We start from the raw sequence: 21,630 nt of genomic DNA, 5'->3' as shown, positions 1-21,630 counted from the left end.
CCAAACCGTCATGCCCCCGTCCCCTGCTGAGTCGTATCCCGGAAGGGGATGTGAAGGGAGGAGTCACTTAGAGGAGGCTAGCCAGTTAAGTTGCGCTCTGCGGGTCAGGGGCATCATCAGGAAACAACGAGTCTGCTTTGACGGGACAAACGAAGGAAAAGTGGAATAGCTACCAAACGAACACAGGGTCTGCATTAACATATTTCAAGACAAGCAGACGACGTGCTTTGGATTCTGATTCGATTTTATATTGGTTTGGGAATTTGAGACGTGGCAAAACTGGACGCCGACCAAGCGTTGTGAATTAGCGGGTGAAAGCAGAGTGGACACGTTCGGAGTAAGGTGAGTTTCGAAGGGCCCGAGCGAAAGAGGAGTGTCGCGTCTACAGGTGTTGTTAGCTAGCCAAATAACTAACTAGGTAGCTAGTTATGTTATCAAATTATGATGGCCAAGATACATTGCCAATTACTGCAGTTACTGTTGGAGTTTAAGTCAACGTAGGTAGGTATTGTAGCTAGGGGACTCGGGTATAACACGGGTACATGCTAACTAGCTGGTTAAACTAGCTAGCTACTAGGTAACGTTCTCCTCTTGATTTGCCAGTGAACATCTAGTGATGAATGGTTAGCCATCTGGCTAACTAACGTTAGCTAAGTTAGCTTGACATTGTTGTTGGTTAACCGCTGCCAAGCCATTCATTCCATTCAACGTCCAGGAAGGAAAGGGTCTGTAAACCTTGGACGCATGTGAAGTCATAATCTTTACTTTAAGATACAAGGGACCGAAACAAGCAGCTGTGAGTTAGCTAGCAAATTGGCTAACTTGCTTGCTGCACAAGTTGATGAAATAGCAAGCTAGTAGCCGACTAAAGTTAACTCTCCTCCACGGTTTACGATGGGCAAAGTCGTTGTTTAATTGGCTAGAGAAATAACTAATCAAACTCACCAAGGCCATAAAAATCACAAACAATTCACCACGTTTAGTCAGCTTGCAGTTGGAAAGGTACAACTTTGGCGATGGGAAGTCATTGCCTTCAAATTAGTGGATTCGGATATTTCAGCCACACCCCTTGCTGACAGGTGTATAAAATTGAGTATGCAGCCATGCAATCTCCATAGACAAACATTGGCAGTAGAATTGACCTCAGCCCCATCGAATACCTTTGGGATGAATTGGAACGCCGACTGCGAGCCAGGCCTAATCGCCCAACATCAGTGCCCAACCTCACTAATGCTCTTGTGACTGAATGACAGCAAGTCCCCGCAGCAATGTTCCAACACCTAGTGGAAAACCTTCCCAGAAGAGTGGAGGCTGTTATAGTAGCAGAGGGGGGACCAACTCCATATTAATGCCCATGATTTTGGAATGAGACTTTCACATACTTTTGGTCATGTATATGTACAGTGAGGTAAAAAAGTATTTGATCCCCTGCTGATTTTGTACGTTTGCCCACTGACAAAGAAATGATCAGTCTATAATTTTAATGGTAGGTTTATTTGAACAGTGAGACAGAATAACAACAACAAAATCCAGAAAAATGCATGTCAAACATGTAATGAATTGATTTGCATTTTAATGAGGGAAATAATTATTTGACCCCTCTGCAAAACCCTTGTTGGCAATCACAGAGGTCAGACGTTTCTTGTAGTTGGCCACCAGGTTTGCACACATCTCAGGAGGGATTTTGTCCCACTCCTCTTTGCAGATCTTCTCCAAGTCTAAGGTTTCGAGGCTGATTAAGGTCTGGAGACTGGCTAGGCCACTCCAGGACCTTAATGTGCTTCTTCTTGAGCCACTCCTTTGTTGCCTTGGCTGTGTGTTTTGGGTCATTGTCATGCTGGAATACCCATCCACTACCCATTTTCAATGCCCTGGCTGAGGGAAGGAGGTTCTCACCCAAGATTTGACGGTACATGGCCCCGTCCATCGTCCCTTTGATGCGGTGAAGTTGTCCTGTCCCCTTAGCAGAAAAACACCCCCAAAGCATCATGTTTCCACCATGATGTTTGATGGTGGGGATGCTGTTCTTGGGGTCATAGGCAGCATTCCTCCTCCTCCAAACACGGCGAGTTGAGTTGATGCCAAAGAGCTCCATTTGTCTCATCTGACCACAACACTTTCACCCAGTTCTCCTCTGAATCATTCAGATGTTCATTGGCAAACTTCAGACGGGCATGTATATGTGCTTTCTTGAGCAGGGGGACCTTGCGGGCGCTGCAGGATTTCAGTCCTTCACGGCGTAGTGTGTTACCAATTGTTTTCTTGGTGACTATGGTCCCAGCTGCCTTGAGATCATTGACAAGATCCTCCCGTGTAGTTCTGGGCTGATTCCTGACCGTTCTCATGATCATTAAAACTCCACGAGGTGAGATCTTGCATGGAGCCCCAGGCCGAGGGAGATTGACAGTTCTTTTGTATTTCTTCCATTTGCGAATAATCGCACCAACTGTTGTCACCTTCTCACCAAGCTGTTTGGCGATGGTCTTGTAGCCCATTCCAGCCTTGTGTAGGTCTACAATCTTGTCCCTGACATCCTTGGAGAGCTCTTTGGTCTTGGCCATGGTGGAGAGTTTGGAATCTGATTGATTGCTTCTGTGGACAGGTGTCTTTTATACAGGTAACAAGCTGAGATTAGGAGCACTCCCTTTAAAAGTGTGCTCCTAATCTCAGCTCGTTACCTGTATAAAAGACACCTGGGAGCCAGAAATCTTTCTGATTGAGAGGGGGTCAAATACTTATATCCCTCATTAAAATGCAAATCAATTTATAACATTTTTGACATGTTTTTCTGGATTTTGTTGTTATTCTGTCACTCACTGTTCAAATAAACCTACCACTAAAATTATAGACTGATAATTTCTTTGTCAGTGGGCAAACGTACAAAATCAGCAGGGGATCAAATACTTTTTTCCCTCACTATGTATATGTGTAACAACTTACAATGTATGATATTAATAGTTTAAAAAAGCACCAAAAAAAGTTACAAAACAAGAAATGAACTGATCGTATCTCATGAAAGAGAAAATAAAGGGTTGTTTCTAAAGCTGATCTTGTTTACAGAAAAGGAAAGTAGGAGTTGTCAGGGACGAGAGCAAGGTGTGTCTCTTCAGCTCGCAGGTTGAGGTAGTTTTGAGTCAACGGGAGAGAGTAGGGTTTCATCAATGAGTAATTATCTGTTTGGGGAGGGGGGGCATGGGGTTGTGGTTAAATAGAATCTGTTACACCGGTTTGACTGGTTTCGGACGAATTCATTACCAAAATGACAACAATATTGCCCTCATTACCAATGTCCATAGCATAGGGCTGTTTTGTGTCGATCATGACCTTCACTTCTCACTTCATTCTTGGCTCTTGTAACAGTGAGAATACCTAAGATTGTATTCAGTCTATCAACTCCTTGTAATCTGTTTTGCAGTTCTATTAAACCTATGCAAATATGCAGTAATCAATTTAATAATAATATGCCATTTAGCAGACGCTTTTATCCAAAGCGACTTACAGTCATGCGTTCATACATTTTTGTGTATGGGTGGTCCCGGGGATCGAACCCACTACCTTGGCGTTACAAGTGCCGTGCTCTACCAGCTGAGCTACAGAGGACCAATTTGCACTCATTTCTACTGTTTTTATATGGCTTTTACAAGTGTCAACTATTTACTTGATGAGTTAAGAGTATGGGGCTTGCTGTACCTTTTGGACATGCCAGTGTTTTCTTACCAGAGACATGGTGTGCCTCACCTTGCTCTATTGCCCCCTTGCCTAAAGAATTTGGCTTCTATTAGGTTCTATCCAAGGGGGAAAAAGACCTTGACAGACAGGCCACTACTAAAGGACAGATAATCCACTGCCCACTCTTTCATTCTCACCTGCAGCTTTGCTAGCCAAACAACAACCCTTTGTTCTCAGCATACCACAGCTGTTGGGACATGATAAACTTCGACCTGAAACTAGGCTTACTCTCCAATCAAAACGACCGCCTTTGACAAAATGTAGATCAGTATTGATAAGGAAAGCCAAGAAAGCGTAGAGATGGAATCTCTATTGCTAAGTTTGTTTTCATTAGAGTAGGCCTATAGCCCATAAGGGTGCTTACTACTTAGCCAAGTGCTGAATGACAAAGCATGAAATGATGACGGGACAGATACAGCATGTTTACAAAACAGTGTTCAACTGACTAACCAGTGACCACATTCATTCTCCAAACAACCTACAGGCTAATCTCACCTCTTGTCTATTCACTTTCACTTTCAACCTAAAGGTTTATCCAACCTGAGTTTACCCAACCGTACAAGAGCAAAAACAGGCCCTCCGAGGGCCACGTTTAGCTTGGAAACCTTTCAAGCCTGTGTCGAGTAGGCTAGATGCAGTTCCTTACTAAAAATGTCCTATCGGTGGCTCGTTAACCCCACATACTGTATACTGTCCTCCTAGTTTGGCAGAGGTAAACAGGAGTCAGCAAATGTGGAACCGTTTTACCTCGCAGGAGAAGTTGTCTGTGATTAGCCAATGAGACAGGAGAGGAAGTAGAGTAGCTGTGAAATACACCTCCCTTGTTTTACTAAAGGCCTGTAGGTCACGTTCTAGGTAGCTAAGTAATGCATCAGAAAGTAGGCCAACTGTAAAAGATGAGGAACTATACAAGAGGTCACGTATTCTTTGCAGGTCGTTGCGAGGACTGTGTTCCTCTGTCTACTCAAGACTCTGTAGGCCGACGCTTCCATGCATTGTTTTTGCCCTGTCTGTTTAAATACTTAGCTTGATGCATGATACCACAATCACATTCCTGTAGGGGATCATAATGTCAGTGTGCGCTCCACTCATCACAGTAGGTTATGAACAATAATACAATCAGTAGCATTGTCACCAAACAGCAGCGTGGCCAATTGTAAACTGTCTGTGTGATTACAGGAAGGAGGGATTGAGCGGCGCTGACTGACATCCTGCCGACCACACCCAGACCCTGACAAGATCTTGTTTCTGTCCTTAGACTGACACAGTGAGAAGAACAACCTCTCCGCCTCTTACTGCTGTGGTACAGAGCCCCAATGAATGTGTTCTTCCTTTATCCAATTATCCTTGAAATGAAGGTTCTCATCCCCTTGTTGGTTTCACCTATTCAACCTGGTCAGATCAGTGATGAGGCCTAGGCCACCTCAAGGAAGGCTATATGTTTTCTACAGTATTGGAACAGGAAGGCCACATCAGTTGATGCCGACTGTGAAGTGAGTGGAGTCATCACTAAGAATAGCATTGCGATGAGTGATTATGGATCAGACTAGCTTGGCACAGCCTACACAGGCGACTGCCTTCCCTTTTTTTTATTTCAGATGTTTTAATGTCGTTTGAGTGCTGCATACACATGCAGGCCAACTAAACTTCCAGCCCTGTGCTCTTCTTGCTTCTTAGGCCAAAGGTTAAGAGTCTATTTGCAAATTCACCAAGAAGCGTGACTGCATTTTATACGGGTCAGTGAAACTCAAAAAGCCCCCCGTCTTCCGTAGAGAGAGGGAGCAGGAGAGGATAACTGACACCGAGGGAGAGCACCTCCCTTTATGCTGTGAGCGAGGGAAGGGATTGGGAGCAGGACGGGAGAGGTGTAGTCTCACCAACACAGGTAATTGACATCGACTGTATTGTTGTCTCATGCGCTCGTCGGACAGGTTTTCTGTGTGAGAGAATTAGGCTCATGTTAGTTTTATAGCCACACTTATAACACCGAACATGATTTCCCTCTTCTCGTTTGATGACCTACTTGTTTTGACTCATGAGTCTGTTCCATGGGTGTGACTACTTAGTAGTAGTATTTTTATTTTTTTAAAGCTCTGACATCGCTGGCGATTACATAAGTATAATATTTAAGATGCCAGGCATTTCCTTGCCACTCGTTCTGAAGCACAATGCCAGCTATGTTGTTTCAAGACGTAGTAGTAGTATTTAGGCTAGTTTACTGGCCGTGTTAGTGCCCTGTCTAGACACGTTACTGTATACCCCCCCTTCTGACGTCCCTCTCACCTGTCTGATGGTTGAAGTTGATAGAATGCTGGGAATATGATGTCATGTTTGAGGGTTGGAACCGGGAATGGGTGTGATTTCCCCGTAACCAAGTATTTCAGAATTTAATATTAAATTTTGTCGAAGTCATTAGGCTTGGGCGGTATACCCGGGTATTTGGAAATAGCCACGGGATGGTGTTTCAGTACCGTTTGATCTATTTATTTGACGTTTTTCAATACATTTTAATATTTGTAGCTACTTTTTAAGTAAATACCTGCACTCAACTTGTGCAATATGATAGGAGATAAAGCAGATCGCGTTATTCATTTCACCTGTCACATTATTTTACATATATGAAGCTTACCGTAGTTCCTCAGAACAGTTGAGCCAGTCTAGGTGTTTGTTTGTAAATAGCACAACGGGAGAAAGCGGGAGCAGGTGAGTCCAGCTGTGAATGTGATGGTCGCATTTTGTATTGAAAGTAACGTTTTCGTCAATAGTGATCATGGACGCGCAACTATAGTTTTCCTTCACATAAAATGCATTAGTGCAACACATTTGGCAGGAAATAGCATTTTCATCCGAAGTGCAGCAATATTTGTCTGGCAGCCACACAGGCAAATGAAAAAGCAAGGTATTTTTTGCAAAAATGATTCATTGCCATCATATTTCTAATGTTTACCATAGAAAGAATGTAGTCAGCTATATTTCCTAATGTTTTGCTTCAAGTTCATCTTGCGTTTTGCCGTAGAAAAGTAGGCTGGCTACACCAAGTGAAAAGTAGCTACACATCAGTCAGAGCGCTGTCTGCTGAGAGAATGCCCGTTCGTGAATTGTCATCCGATTCGAAGGGCAATTGAAGCACAAAATTAGGCTGATGCCAAGCAGAAATTACAATAAAAAGCATTTTAGATCTGCGTTTGCAAAACGCAGCAAGATATTTCTTACGCATTCTTTGTTACCTGCGTGAAAAACGCAGAATTCTGCGTTCCCTAAGTTTAACTTGCTAGTTATCTAAGTAAGCGGCTGAATTAATAAGGTGACGGGGCATCATATTGTGTTGGCTTTCTGACGTGTTTGAAAAGTCAAAGCCCTTTGGATGAGTTGTCTGTGCAGCTGCCACTCCAATGTTGATTTTATTGCGTTAATTTTTTCTCCTCTGTTCTCGGCCCGTCTGCTCCTCCCCCATCTTCATCTAAGCAGATAAGGCAGGCCCGTTGCCCTAGTGACTCCAGACTCTTCCACAGACACAGTTTGTACACATGCTGCTCTGATATGAAAATCTGGATACCGCCCAACCCAAGGAGTCATAAGATGCAGCCATATCACCTGCATATAGCCCCCACTCTTTCTTAAAGGAGAGCTGAACTTCCCGATTTGGCCTCGTGTGTGGGCTTAGTCATTAAGAAATACCGCGGCCATGACTGAAGCCAACTGAGAGTTGTCTTGGGAGGGTGGTTTAATGTGGGTGTCTCACACACGTGGCAAGTGTTTGTACATTCACTCTGCCAAAACGGTACACAGTCACCCACCCTTCTAGATAACTTGAAACAGCCTAAATAGGTCTTGAAGCAAACTTATTTAGCCAATTAGCTTCCGCTGGCTGGTGTGGGACTGGCAAAGTTGGTATGATATTCGATAGCCTCTCTCTGGGGCTAGTTAGAGACTGTCAATAAATTACACAATGTAAATGGGACAATATTTTCATGTTGCACATCAAACAGGGTTGTAGTGGAGCGGGTCGAGAGCTTCAAGTTCCTCGGTGTCAATCAATCAATCAATTTTATTTTATATAGCCCTTCGTACATCAGCTAATATCTCGAAGTGCTGTACAGAAACCCAGCCTAAAACCCCAAACAGCTAGTAATGCAGGTGTAGAAGCACGGTGGCTAGGAAAAACTCCCTAGAAAGGCCAAAACCTAGGAAGAAACCTAGAGAGGAACCAGGCTATGAGGGGTGGCCAGTCCTCTTCTGGCTGTGCCGGGTGGAGGTTATAACAGAACCATGCCAAGATGTTCAAAAATGTTCATAAGTGACAAGCATGGTCAAATAATAATCAGGAATAAATCTCAGTTGGCTTTTCATAGCCGATCATTAAGAGTTGAAAACAGCAGGTCTGGGACAGGTAGGGGTTCCATAACCGCAGGCAGAACAGTTGAAACTGGAATGGCAGCAAGGCCAGGCGGACTGGGGACAGCAAGGAGTCACCACGGCCGGTAGTTCCGACGTATGGTCCTAGGGCTCAGGTCTCTCAGTTGGCTTTTCATAGCCGATCATTAAGAGTTGAAAACAGCAGGTCTGGGACAGGTAGAGGTTTCGTAACCGCAGGCAGAACAGTTGAAACTGGAATAGCAGCACTAAGGACCTATCATGGTCCAAACACACCAACACAGTTGTGAAGAGGGCACAACAACACCTCTTCCCCCTCAGGAGGCTGAAAAGATTTGGCACGGGCCCTCAGATCCTCAAACAGTTCTCCAGCTGCACTATTGAGAGCACCTTGAAGATGTTAGAATAGCTGTCCACATTTTATATATTTCCTCAGCCAACAAGACGAGTAACAAACAGAAAAATCACTAGCCTATGTCGATCTACTATCCCCCATAGTAGAAAAGTTGACCTATTCTATTGGTCAGCGTGCCGAGAAAGAAATGGCCTATTCCAAACACCCTGGGACAGTTGTGGGACGATAGATTCAAAATTCATCCAACCAGTAGGCCTAGGCTACATAACACAGCAATGAGTCTGATGCAACAGATCAGAACGTTTAGCTTTAATGTTTATTAAAAGTATTCACGTTATAAGTGGAGCCATGTGCACAAGGTAGTAGGCTACGCGCAAATCTTCTTTCAATAATGAAATTAGCGGAAAAGCAACATTGTCCAACGGGCACCGCACATGCCAGCGGTTTCATGAGACAGAGATGAAAATATCCGTTCGAAATTTAGGAGGGGAGATCTAATATGCAACAACTGGAATGGGTTGCAAATATGACTAGGATTGGGCCTTTGGCTACTGGGGGAGATCAGCTTTAATATTGCAGATTGTGGCTTCCATCAATGTAATTGTCTGCATCAGTTCCAATCCCTCATATATTTGTTGTAAATATATACAGTACCAGTCAAAAGTTTGAACACATCTACTCATTCAAAGTTTTTCTTTCTTTTTACTATTTTCTACATTGTAGAATAGTGATGGCATTAAAACTATGAAATAACACATATGGAATTATGTAGTAACCAAAAAAAGTGTTAAACTAATCAAAATATATTTTAGATTCTTCAAAGTAGCCACCCTTTGCCTTGATGACAGCTTTGCACGCTCTTGGCATTCTCTCAACCAGCTTCACCTGGAATGTTTTTCCAACAGTCTTGAAGGACTTCCCACATATGCTGAGCACTTGTTGGCTGCTTTTCCTTCACTCTGCGATCCAACTCATCCCAAACCATCTCAATTGGGTTGAGGTCGGGTGATTGTGGAGGCCAGGTCATCTGATGCAGGACTCCATCACTCTCCTTCATGGTCAAATAGCCCTTACACAGCCTGGAGGTGTGTTGGGTCATTGTCCAGTTGAAAAACAAATCATAGTCCCACTAAGCGCAAACCAGATGGGATGGCATATTGCTACAGAATGCTGTGGTAGCAATGCTGGTTAAGCGTGCCTTGAATTCTAAATAAATCACAGACGGTGTCACCAGCAAAGCACCATCACACTACCTCCTCCATGCTTCACGGTGGGAACCACACATGCATAGATCATCTGTTCACCTACTCTGCGTCTCTCAAAGACACTGCGGTTGGAACCAAACATCTCACATTTGGACTCATCAGACCAAAGGACATATTCCCTCTGCAGCAGAGGATACTCTGGGTCTTCCTTTCCTGTGGCGGTCCTCATGAGAGCCAGTTTCATCATAGCGCTTGATGGTTTTTGCGACTGCTCTAGACGAAATGTTCAAAGATCTTGAAATTTTCCGGATTGATTGACCTTCATGTCTTAAAGTAATGATGGACTGTAATTTTGTCTTTGCTTATTTGAGCTGTTCTTGCCATAAAATGGACTTGGTCTTTTACCAAATAGGGCTATCTTCTGTATACCCCCCCCCCCCCCTGGCATTCTCTCAACCAGCTTCATGAGGTAGTTACCTGGAATGCATTTCAATTAACAGGTGTGCCTTCTTAAAAGTTAATTTGTGGAATTTCTTTCCTTCTTAAGTATATGTTTTCAAAATGCATAGTGCCTCCAGCTCATTGCAGAGTGGTGTGTGACGTGCTGATGAAGCCTGCCTTCCTTTGACTATGTTTGCATTTACTGTTTGAGATGCTGCTCTCGCGCTGTCTGACAGATTTTCTGCTCCAAGGCTCTATCTGTGTGCTGTACGCGTGTGATAAATTAGATAGATAATGAATATACTGTACACGTGCCAATTTAATTCCACTAAATTATGCAAATTGAGCTATAGACCGATAAGCATGGCCAGTCAAATGTATTTACGTCGACTGGTATTTCCATCAATTAATAGGCCAAAAAGCATTATTTCGCAATGGGATGTTTTCTTCTTCTGGACAATTGGCGCAAATCTTATTTAGCTGGCTTTTGGCCAAAAAAAATAAAAAATAAATACTGGTAAAACGGAAACGGGTACTCCCTGTATACAGCCTTGTTATTGTTACTATTTCCTTTTTTATATAGCAAATATCTTTATTACTTTTTAACTCTGAATTGTTGGGAATGGGCTCGTAAGTAAGCATTTCACGGTGATGGTAGGCCGTCATTGTAAATAAGAATTTGTTCCTAACTGACTTGCCTAAAGTTAAATAAAATAAAGTCTACACCTGTTGTAGACGGAGCATTTGACCAATACAATTTTGATTCGATTTTAGTTGTCTCATTAAATGCTTTCAATATTTTGTATATGAATTTCTACAATTTTATAGTTGTTTTTAAGTCATAGAAATTTGGAGCTATTGACTTTAAAAAAATATATATTGTTGGAATTGTCCCATGTACGTTGTGTAATTTTCTGATTGTCCCTAACGAGTCCCATAGGGATATCGAATGTCAAACCAAATTGACCATGGGTATTACGATAGGGTCGCGTGCAGCTGCACTCTGAATTGATGGTTATTTGGGTGCTGCCAGCTGTGGGCAGGATTTAAATAAACCCAACCCAAGAAACTGTTGCGGTACCCTTCATTCCGTGACATACCATTTTTTCCCTAATAAGCTGACAAATCTCGATTTTTGGACGAGAATATGACCAAAATGATCCTATTTACACTTTGTAGTACATTTTTTTTCTCTAGAATAAACTTTTCTGACTCATATCGATGCCACATAGGCTGTTTTCAAAACAAGAAGTTGCTTGTTAGAGACAGTCACTCTTTTAAAACAATGCTGCTCTCATTCAGTTGGTCAAGGATTTACAAGACAATGAAGCTTTATTGGCATTGGTGTGAATTTATTATCAATGTTTATTGGTCGAGTATACATTTGCGAATGTTATTGCAGGTGCAATGAAATACTTGTTTCAAGCTCCAATAGTGCAGTAATACCTAGAAATAAAAATACAATTTAAAAAACAGTACACGCATAATCCAGAAAAATACAAAAATACGTTTATATAGGATGAGCCATGACTAGAATACAATATATACAGTTGAAGTCGAAGTTTACATACACCTTAGCCAAATACATTTAAACTCAGTTTTTCACAATTCCTGACATTTAATCCTAGTAAAAATTCCCTGTCTTAAGTCAGTTAGGATCACCACTTTATTTTAAGAACGTGAAATGTCAGAACAATAGTAGAGAGAATTATTTATTTCAGCTTTTATTTCTTTCATCACATTTCCAGTGGTCAGAAGTTTACATACACTCAATTAGTATTTGGTAGCATTGCCTTTTAATTGTTTAACTTGGGTCAAACGTTTCGGGTAGCCTTCCACAAGCTTCCCACAATAAGTTGGGTGAATTTTGGCCCATTCCTCCTGACAGAGCTGGTGTAACTGACTCAGGTTTGTAGGCCTCCTTGCTCGCACACGCTTTTTCAGTTCTGCCCACAAATGTTCTATAGGATTGAGGTCAGGGCTTTGTGATGGCCACTCCAAATCCTTGACTTTGTTGTCCTTAAGCCATTTTGCCACAACTTTGGAAGTATGCTTGGGGTCATTGTCCATTTGGAAGACCCATTTGCGAACAAGCTTTAACTTCCTGACTGATGTCTTGAGATGTTGCTTCAATATAGCCACATAATTTTCCTTCCTCATGATGCCATCTATTTTGTGAAGTGCACCAGGCCCTCCTGCAGCAAAGCACCCCCACAGCATGATGCTGCCTCCCCCGTGCTTCACGGTTGGGATGGTGTTCTTCGGCTTGCAAGCATCCCCCTTTTTCCTCCAAACATAACGATGGTCATTATGGCCAAACAGTTCTATTTTTGTTTCATCAGACCAGAGGACATTTCTCCAAAAAGTACGATCTTTGTCCCCATGTTCATCTCTAGGAGACGGAACGCATCTCCTTCCTGAGCGGTATGATGGCTGCGTGGTCCCATGGTGTTTATACTTGCGTACTATTGTTTGTACAGATGAACGTGGTACCTTCAGGCGTTTGGAAATTGCTCCCAAGGATGAACCAGACTTGTGGAGGTCTACAAAAAATGTTCTGAGGTCTTGGCTGATTTTTTTTTTTTTTTCTCTCCATGATGTCAAGCAAAGAGGCACAGAGTTTGAAGGTAGGCTTTGAAATACATCCACAGGTACACCTCCAATTGACTCAAATGATGTCAATTAGCCTATCAGAAGCTTCTAAAGCCATGACATTTTCTGGAATTTTCCAAGCTGTTTAAAGGCACAGTCAACTTAGTGTATGTAAACTTCTGATCCACTGGAATTGTGATACAGTGATTTATAAGTAAAATAATCTGTCTGTAAACAATTGTTGGAAAAATGACTTGTGTCATGCACAAAGTAGATGTCCTAACCGACTTGCCAAAACTATAGTTTGTTAACAAGAAATGTATGGAGTAGTTGAAAAATGAGTTTTAATGACCCCAACCTAAGTGTATGTAAACTTCCGACTTCAACTGTACATGTAAAGTGGGTGAAACGGTATGTAAACAAGTGACTAGTGTTCAATGACTCTATGTACATAGGGCAAAGCAGTCTCACTAAGGTATAGGGTAGAGGACCGGGTGGTAGCCGGCTAGAACAGTGACTAAGGGTCAGGGCAGGGTACTGGGCGGAGGCCGGCTAGTGGTGACTTTTTAATAGTCTGATGGCGATAGAAGCCGAAGTCTCTCTGTCCCAGCTTTGATGCACCTGTATGGTCTCCCTCTTCTAGATGGTAGCGGGGTGAACAGGCCGTGGCTCGGGTGGCTGAGGTCCTTGATGATCTTCTTGGCCTTCCTGTGACACCGGGGTGCTGTAGATATCCTGGAGGCGATATTACCCGGCCTCGCTCTTATACAATGTTGATGTAATTCCTGATGAAACCAAACAAACAGTGGCTTAACACTTAGCGTCCCTGGCGGAGAATTGCTCTGTGTGTGACGCCTGTCTGTGTACCTATTTCTAAACACATTTCCAATGCACTGTCCAACTGGAATTCCTGGGAAAATACATGTCTGATTTCGTTATGAGTCTAATAGAATGGCTTTGTTGTCCACTCACTGACAATGTCGATGTTTCCTTCTTAGTTTCTGGCCCTGACCTTGTAACAAACAGATAAAATCCCTTCCCTATGGGGACTTCCCCCTAACTGCCAGAATACTGTCTACAGGGTGTTATGAATGGAAATGTAGGTCCGTTAGAATATGTCGTGTGACATGCGTGCACATGATTCCTCACAACCTGTAACTGTACTGTAGCCTTGAATAAGTCACTCATTTTCAGTTTGCCCCATTTTCCCGGCCTACTGTACTTTGAAGAAAAGAGAGCTGCGAGAGAAAAGGGCAGAATTTTGCTGTCTGAATTGACAGTTCTAAACACTTCTCTTAGCCTCAGCAGCACTCTGTAGGGTAGCACCATGGTGTAGCTGGAGGACAGCTGTCTTCGGTCCTCCTCTGGGTACATTGACATCAATACAAAACCTAGGAGGCTAATGGTTCTCACCCCCTTCTATAGACTTACACAGTAATTATGACAACTTTCAGAAGACGTCCTCCAACCTATCAGAGCTCTTGCAGCATGAACTGACATTTTTATCCACCCAATCAAAGGATCAGAATGAATCTAGGACTGAAAGCATAAGCTACAGCTAGCTTGCAGTGCATAAAATGTGGTGAGTAGTTGACTCAGAGAAAGACAATACTTGAACAGTTTTGAACAAATACATTTCTTCAAAAATGAAGGAGAACTAAGAGGGAGAGAGCGAGAGAGCTAGCTGTAAAACATTTTTTTGAGGACTTACTTAGCTAGCTAGCTAGTTTAGCCTAGCCTGCTCAAACACCCAGCTCAGAGAGGTATGCTATGTTAGCTAGCTGGCTAAGGCTAACCAACAATGGAACTCTTCCAAGTCAATATACATTTTAGTTTTTATACATTTATTGCCACCGGGCCCTGCCGGTGTAACTGCTAAAGTGCTTGCTGACTGTACACAGTACTGCATCATTGTAGCGGGTTTACTAATGTGTTTGTTCTAGTAGCTATGTTGACTATGACGTTAGATGATATGTAGTAGGTCAAATATATCAAATATAAGTAGGTAGCAGTTATGATATGAAGGTTTGGCTTGGAAATGTTTTTTTGACTGGTCACAGACAGTGGCTGTGTTGTGCACTGAAGTCCACAAGTGAAGGGAAAAGGTGAGAGAGGAGAGCGCGTAGATTACAACGAGCACAGTGATCATGCTGTTTGTATGTGGCTGCTATGAAAGTGAACTGTGTGTGATCAGGGGTGTATTCATTCCGCTGATTTTCTGTTGAAAATAGTTTCATAAACGTAACGAAACCGAGAAACTCACCTGAATTTGTCCAATTGAAACTCTCATTTGCAACAGTTGGACTAATGATTACACCCTTGATCAGCTAGATGCAGGCAAGAGTGTGCTAGGCGGTATTGAATGTGTCACTGTCGGTCACCTTAATTACAAAAAATGATCTTGTCCTGTGCACCTACATTGTAAACTTTAATTCATAGGCTAGGTTGTAGCAGCCTCATGATGGGTATAGGGAAATTTGAGTATCATGTAGTAGCCTAAATCTATTGACGTTAAATTGAGCTGGGTGAATGGAAGATGAATGACAGTCATCTAATATGCTGTAATAGAAATAAGGCCGTGCTCATAAAAATAATAATTGTCCTCCCTCATCTTAAACGGCACCGACTGCTCTGTTCAAATGGGAGCCTATTGTTTAATTACTGGGTAGGCCTTGCTGTCACGCAGGTTGAAATCCTTCAATTATTCACCATTTAGTCAGTGAGTATTTCGCTAGTGATAGCAGGCCTCCTTGTTTGCATTAGCCTAAGCACTGCTATAGGGAGTGACTGACGAAGGTGGTCGTCATATGACGAAACCAAGGTGCTGCTTTTCCACCCGGCCTCTGTGAGCAGCACTGAGCTCCTTTCTTTTCTACTGGAGAACACACCGAGGAACAGAATGGCTAGTAGAACTGGAACGCACGTGGTCCTAGCAAATTCTACACAAAGTGAATCGTCATAGTCGTCGTCCCATGTAAAATTGTTGCCTCTATTCTTTTAAAGTAAATGAATGTAGCCTAGACTATTTCTTTGTCACAGATCTAGACTCAGTTTAGCTAAGCCTACCCTGCCCAAATCCTTAAATGCACAACTTCATCCCTCTGCAGAATCCAAATGAGGAAGTTTACTTAGTGAGGGTCTGAGTCAGTCCTCCTCTATCCCATAATCCCTCACACGCCTAATGACTAACGGCATTCTGCAGCTGATATCAGGGTATTAATAATATCAAAAGTATGTCTCACTCTGTCTCGACTCAAAATGGGACAACTGAGTCGGCCAATACCAAAAATAGCTTAATCGTGTCCTACAATATTGTCATTTTTATGAAATAGTCTAGTTGTTTTCCCATAAAAAAAATAATAATACTTGATCATCATGAAAACATGAAACACTAGCCTGTTTGTGTAGGGTTTTCTGTGGGTCTTTTGTGGGAGTTTCTTGTCGTCACCCAGGGAGACCCAGCTTTGAGGTTGTGGGTTGAGTTCATTCAGAGTACTAGACTCTCTGAGCCTTAGACCACTGAAGTGGGTATAGGCTCTCCTTCACGTGATGGGGCTTAGGAAATGTAGTGGTATGTGTAGAGATTAAGATGTCCGCTACTCTTCCTTCCTCCTCGCAGTACAATGAGGTCCAGGGGTTTAAACTGTCTACAAGAGGAGAGAGAGTTTTGATCGCGTCATGGTTCGTTACGCCCTAAACGTTCCGCAAATGTTATTGATAAAGGAAAAGAAAGACAGACACTCATTCTTTCTTCCCTCTCGCTCTCTCCTCTCTCCCTCTCCTCTCTCTCTCTGCTTTTTGGAAACAGCTTGTCTGTGTGACAGGTGTTTCTATCAGCGTCTGTGTGTAGTAGAACAATGGTCTCTCCCTGACCCCTAGCTCCTGTTTGTGACCAGCCCTGCCCCCTCACACTAACACACACACACACACACCAGCTGAGCCATGTTTTCCCAGCAGCCCTGGTTTATACTTTCCTGCCCCAGCTGTTAGTCTTCACTTCCTCGTTGCTGTTTCCTTAGTTATTTTCCCTCTTTTTTTTTTCCCAGAAAGTTTTGGTCTCTTTATCTGTCATCCACGTTCCTCAGATAGGGAGTGGACACTGTCGTCTGCTAGGCTGTTGTACTTCCCCTCATAACTCTTTAATCTCTCTTCTCTCTCCCACCATCTCTCGCTCTCCCACTCTCCCCTCTGTCCCCCTGCCATGTCTCTCTCCTTCCCCTCCCACTCTCTCCCTCCCCTCTCCCCTCTCCCCTGTCTCCCACTCTCCCCTCTGTCCCACTGTCTCTCTCCCTCCTCTCTCCCCTGTCTCTACCTCCCACTCTCCCCTCTGTCCCCCTGTCTCTCTCTCTCCCCTCTCCCCTGTCTCTCTCTCTCTCTCCCCTCTCCCCTGTCTCTCTCTCTCTCCCCTCTCCCCTGTCTCTCTCTCTCTCCCCTCTCCCCTGTCTCTCTCTCTCTCCCCTGTCTCTCTCTCCCTCCCACTCTCCCCTCTGTCCCCCTGTCTCTCTCCCTCCCCTCTCCCCTCTCCCCTGTCTCTCTCTCTCTCCCCTGTCTCTCTCTCTCTCTCCCCTGTCTCTCTCTCCCTCCCACTCTCCCCTCTGTCCCCCTGTCTCTCTACCTCCCACTCTCCCCTCTCCCCTGTCTCTCTCTCTCCCCTCTCCCCTGTCTCTCTCTCCCTCTCCCCTGTCTCTCTCCCTCCCCTCTCCCCTGTCTCTCTACCTCCCACTCTCCCCTCTGTCCCCCTGTCTCTCTCTCCTCTCTCCCCTGTCTCTCTCTCTCTCTCCCCCTCTCCCTGTCTCTCTCTCTCTCTCCCCTCTCCCCTGTCTCTCTCTCCCTCTCCCCCTGTCTCTCTCCCTCCCCTCTCCCCTGTCTCTCTACCTCCCACTCTCCCCTCTGTCCCCCTGTCTCTCTCTCCTCTCTCCCCTGTCTCTCTCTCTCTCTCCCCTGTCTCTCTCTCCCTCCCACTCTCCCCTCTGTCCCCCTGTCTCTCTCCCTCCCCTCTCCCTCTGTAGAGGTGTAGTGGTTGGGCCTGTCTGCTCTTCAGACTCCAGTGAGGATGAAGAGGTTTAGGAGACATGGCCAGGAGTCCCACAGAGATCGGATCAAACAGGAGCTCTATGGGTTCAACAAGGTAAGAGCCGGAACACAGTCAATCTGATCTCTAATTTCTACAATAAGGCTATGATCCCAATTCCAGACAATTGTCAGCTGATTTGGCCTGCCAGTTTCTATAACCTCTCAATTCAATTCAAAGGGCTTTATTGGCATGGGAAACATATGTTTACATTGTTAAATAGATAATAAACATAAGTGAAATAAACAATCCTAAATAACGGGTAAATATTACTCACACAAGTTTCAAAGGAATAGACATTTCAAATGTCATTATGTGTCTATATACAGTGTTGTAACAATGTGCACATAGTTGAAGTACAAAAGGGAACATAAATAAACATAAATATGGGTTGTATATAAAATGTTCTTCACTGGTCACATCTTGCTACTGTGATGGCACACTGTGGTATTTCACCCAGTAGATAAGGGAGTCTCTCTCTCTCTCTCTCACCCCCCCCATCAGACGGTGGAGCATGGTTTTCCCCACCAGCCCAGTGCGCTGGTCTTCAGCCCCAGTCTACAGCTCCTGGCCATCGGCACACGCTCCGGAGCCATCAAACTGTATCCTTCAATAGACACACACACAGGGAAGGGTCTGGCTGGTTGTGTAAGAGTGTCAAAACATTTGAACCAGTTGGTCTCAGAGTTGCCCTCTACTTTAGCTGTCTGTGGTTAGTGTGTGCATTTGTGGTTAGTGAGTACATGTGGAGTTATCTTATTTTCCCAGGGTATTACTCAGCCCTGACTGTACCAGACAGTTGGGGTGTGTGTCTGTCTGTGTATCTCTGTTTTTAGTGAGTTTTGTTAAATCTGACACAATCCTGCTCATTGACAGTGTGGAACCAGTCGGTACACTCTCCCCATTCATTCCCTATGATAACCCTTGTCTCCGTCACTATAACTCTCCAGTCACACAATGGGGCAAATTGTTCTGTTCTAACACAAAACAGAAATTCTATGAATGAATGTATTATTAGCCAATGGCAGGGCAGCCAGATAAGACAAAGAAAGAGAAAACAGACAATCTCTTTCTATAGATGGACCCTTTCAATACAGTGTAGTAAAATGAAAAACCTGTGTGTGTGTGTGTGTGTGTGTGTAGCTTGCTTCAGGTGTGTGTACAGGAAGTGTGTGTTCTTTAACCCATGGTAAGTTATGGGGCTCCAGGTGTAGAGTTTATGGGTCTACATGATGAGAATGCTGCCGTCACACAGGTCCACTTCTTACCACAGCAGGTGAGTGGCTGCTCCACACACACACACACATATACACACACACACACACACACACCTACCTACAGGCCTGAAGAGTGCTGTGGCAACCCCTTATCTCATGCTCCATTCACACCTGTTACTGAAAATAAATAACTTGAATCCAATATGTGGACAGGGCTCTAAAGGGCATCCATTTTGGTCACATATGTTCCTAGATATTTTTTGTTGTTCAACCTGACAATTTATGTTGGGCGCACCAGTGCAGATAATAACAGTTGTAATGATAGGCTTCACTGGGAAGTTGTTTCTGAGTGCCCTAGAGGAAAAAAGCGACGGTTCGATCAATCCAAAGAATATCAAAGAACTCATCAGTGATTTTTGTATTTCTTGCAACTTTATGAAGACGTGACGGCATGGGAATGCCTGTGTCTACCATTTTGTGTAGTCAGCCAGTCATTTCTAAAGGCTTTCCCATAAAGTAGACTTACCTGGCAGAATGATATAATATCATGATGGTTTTTATCAATCGGGTGTCTTTTGTTTAGCTAACTCTGCTATTGCTCATGCAGTACAGAAACACCGCCAGCCAAACACCGGTCTCTTGAGGTGCCCCTCAATAGTTTCCCCGTTTAATTTAAAATTAACGGGGGAAACTATACCCTCCGAAAAATGATCTTCCCCAGACCTCAAAAGTGTTCTCCTGATATGGTTTAAGCATTGTTGTGGACTCAATTTTTTTTATAAATGTATATGGTTTTGAGAGTGTGAACCTGAGGGGGGGGAATAACTAGGAGAAATCACAAACCTGGAAAAAGAAAAGTTAGAAAGCCGAAGTTTTTTTGTTTATTATGGAAAACAAATGTATTGGCTGGTAAGAATGACTTTTATTCATCGATCTGCTACAGTGGCTGGTGGAGCAAAAAGTTAGTTCTTAGGCCCTGTTCATAAACCATGTCGCGGGTCATTTCAAAATCACTCACAGGCATTTGTTTACACCTTGTTCATTCATGTTATCTCAATAGCTAGCTAGCTAACAACCTGGTTACTTTACCAGTATATCTAAACATCTGGGGGCACTGAAAGAAAAGGGATAGCTTCTTTAGAAGATCAATGATCGTAGGAATTAATGACTGATCTCTTGCATGTCGTCACTCACTAACTTGAGGCTCTTAAAGAGACAGTGTAGAATGTTCAATGTAATGCATCTCAGTAGGTGGTACTGATGTAGAAACCTAATATTCCACATATGACTAATTTCATTGACAGGTTTTTGTATCAACATTTTAGCTTTTTATAATAAACAAATGTCTTTAGAGCACAACGTGCTTCAAACGTAGCTAGAATTCATATTGGCCCGATATGCTATATCTCAATCAATTAACCAAATATTCTGGTGCTCCTAAATGTTATATTGTGCTCCTAATTTTTTAAGTTATGAAAAAATGTTAATGTAGAGCCCTGTATGTGGATGTGATGGCTATGTGCTCCTATTACTGGTCCTGTTGACATTGCTGAAAATGTTAGTACTAAAGCTGTGGCTAACATCCCAGTAACGTCCCAGTAACGTCCCCCTAACGTCCCAGTAACGTCCCCCTAACGTCCCAGTAACGTTCCCCTAACGTCCTAGTAACGTCCTAGTAACGTCCCAGTAACGTCCCAACAATATCCCAATAACGTCCTCCTAAAGTCCCAATAACGTCCCGGGTTGGTCTGTGTTGAATAGGTTGAGTTGGTGACTCTGTTGGATGACAACAGTCTCCACATGTGGACCCTCAGAGCTCACCAAGGAGTCTCTGAGCTGCTGGAGATAGGACGCTTCACACTCACTGGACCACCGGGGTGAGACACGTACACACACACACTACACCCCACCACTTCCTGACTTGATTTCTCTCCTACCCCCTCTCAATCTTGCTTTCTATTTCTCACACATTCGAACTCATTGGATCGCCATGGTAACAGACTCACTGAGTGACATGCACAGAACTAGATAGAAAATCTATTTCTATGGTGACATGCACACATTCAATGGCAAACATGGATGCACCTTAAATAGTATTTTTATTATTAACCCCCCCTTCATAGGACACACCTTTTTGGTTTTTACAGCTTTTCTGCTATATATACAGTACCAGTCAAAAGTTTGTACACACCTACTCATTCAAGGGTTTTTCTTTTATTTTTTACTATTTTCTACATTGTAGAATAATAGTGAAGACATCAAAACTATGAAATAACACATATGGAATCATGTAGTAACCAAAAAAGTGTTAAACTAATCAAAATATATATTTTATGAGATTCAAAATAGCCATCCTTTGCCTTGATGACAGCTTTGCACACTCTTGGCATTCTCTCAATCAGCTTCACCTGAAATCACCTAGAGCTGGCCTTCCAGCCAAACTGAGCAATCTGGGGAGAAGGGCCTTGGTCAGGGAGGTGACCAAGAACCCGATGGTCACTCTGACAGAGCTCCAGAGTTCCTCTGTGGATATGGGAGAACCTTCCAGAAGGACAACCATCTCTGCAGCACTCCACCAATCAGGCATTTATGGTAGAGTGGCCAGACGGAAGCCTCTCTTCAGTAAAAGGCACATGACAGCACGCT

At 43.4% G+C, this 21,630-nt stretch overlaps 1 protein-coding gene across 4 annotated transcripts in view; it reads left to right on the top strand.

The window, feature by feature from the left end:
• Positions 1–81: 81 nt before the first annotated feature.
• The window catches only part of llgl2 (LLGL scribble cell polarity complex component 2), a 38,108-nt gene continuing 16,559 nt past the window's right edge, over positions 82–21,630 (top strand). For 3 of the 4 annotated variants that reach the window (XR_006003533.2, XM_041899634.2, XM_041899499.2), the window contains exons 1-5: positions 82–342; positions 17,706–17,824; positions 18,272–18,369; positions 18,962–19,043; positions 20,746–20,861. Coding sequence is in view for 3 of the 4 variants with exons in the window: in XM_041899634.2 (XP_041755568.2) it covers positions 17,750–17,824; positions 18,272–18,369; positions 18,962–19,043; positions 20,746–20,861 (371 nt within the window). In the remaining variant the exon portion in view is untranslated. Of the gene's footprint in view, positions 343–4,908; positions 5,223–5,406; positions 5,615–17,705; positions 17,825–18,271; positions 18,370–18,961; positions 19,044–20,745; positions 20,862–21,630 lie in introns of all 4 variants that reach the window. The other variant, XM_041899559.2, reaches the window with a different exon arrangement.

Source organism: Coregonus clupeaformis, chromosome 1, assembly GCF_020615455.1.
Source record: "Coregonus clupeaformis isolate EN_2021a chromosome 1, ASM2061545v1, whole genome shotgun sequence".
Taxonomy (NCBI): domain Eukaryota; kingdom Metazoa; phylum Chordata; class Actinopteri; order Salmoniformes; family Salmonidae; genus Coregonus; species Coregonus clupeaformis.
Note: the sequence above shows the minus strand (reverse complement) of the source record. Positions and strands in the feature narration are given on the sequence as shown.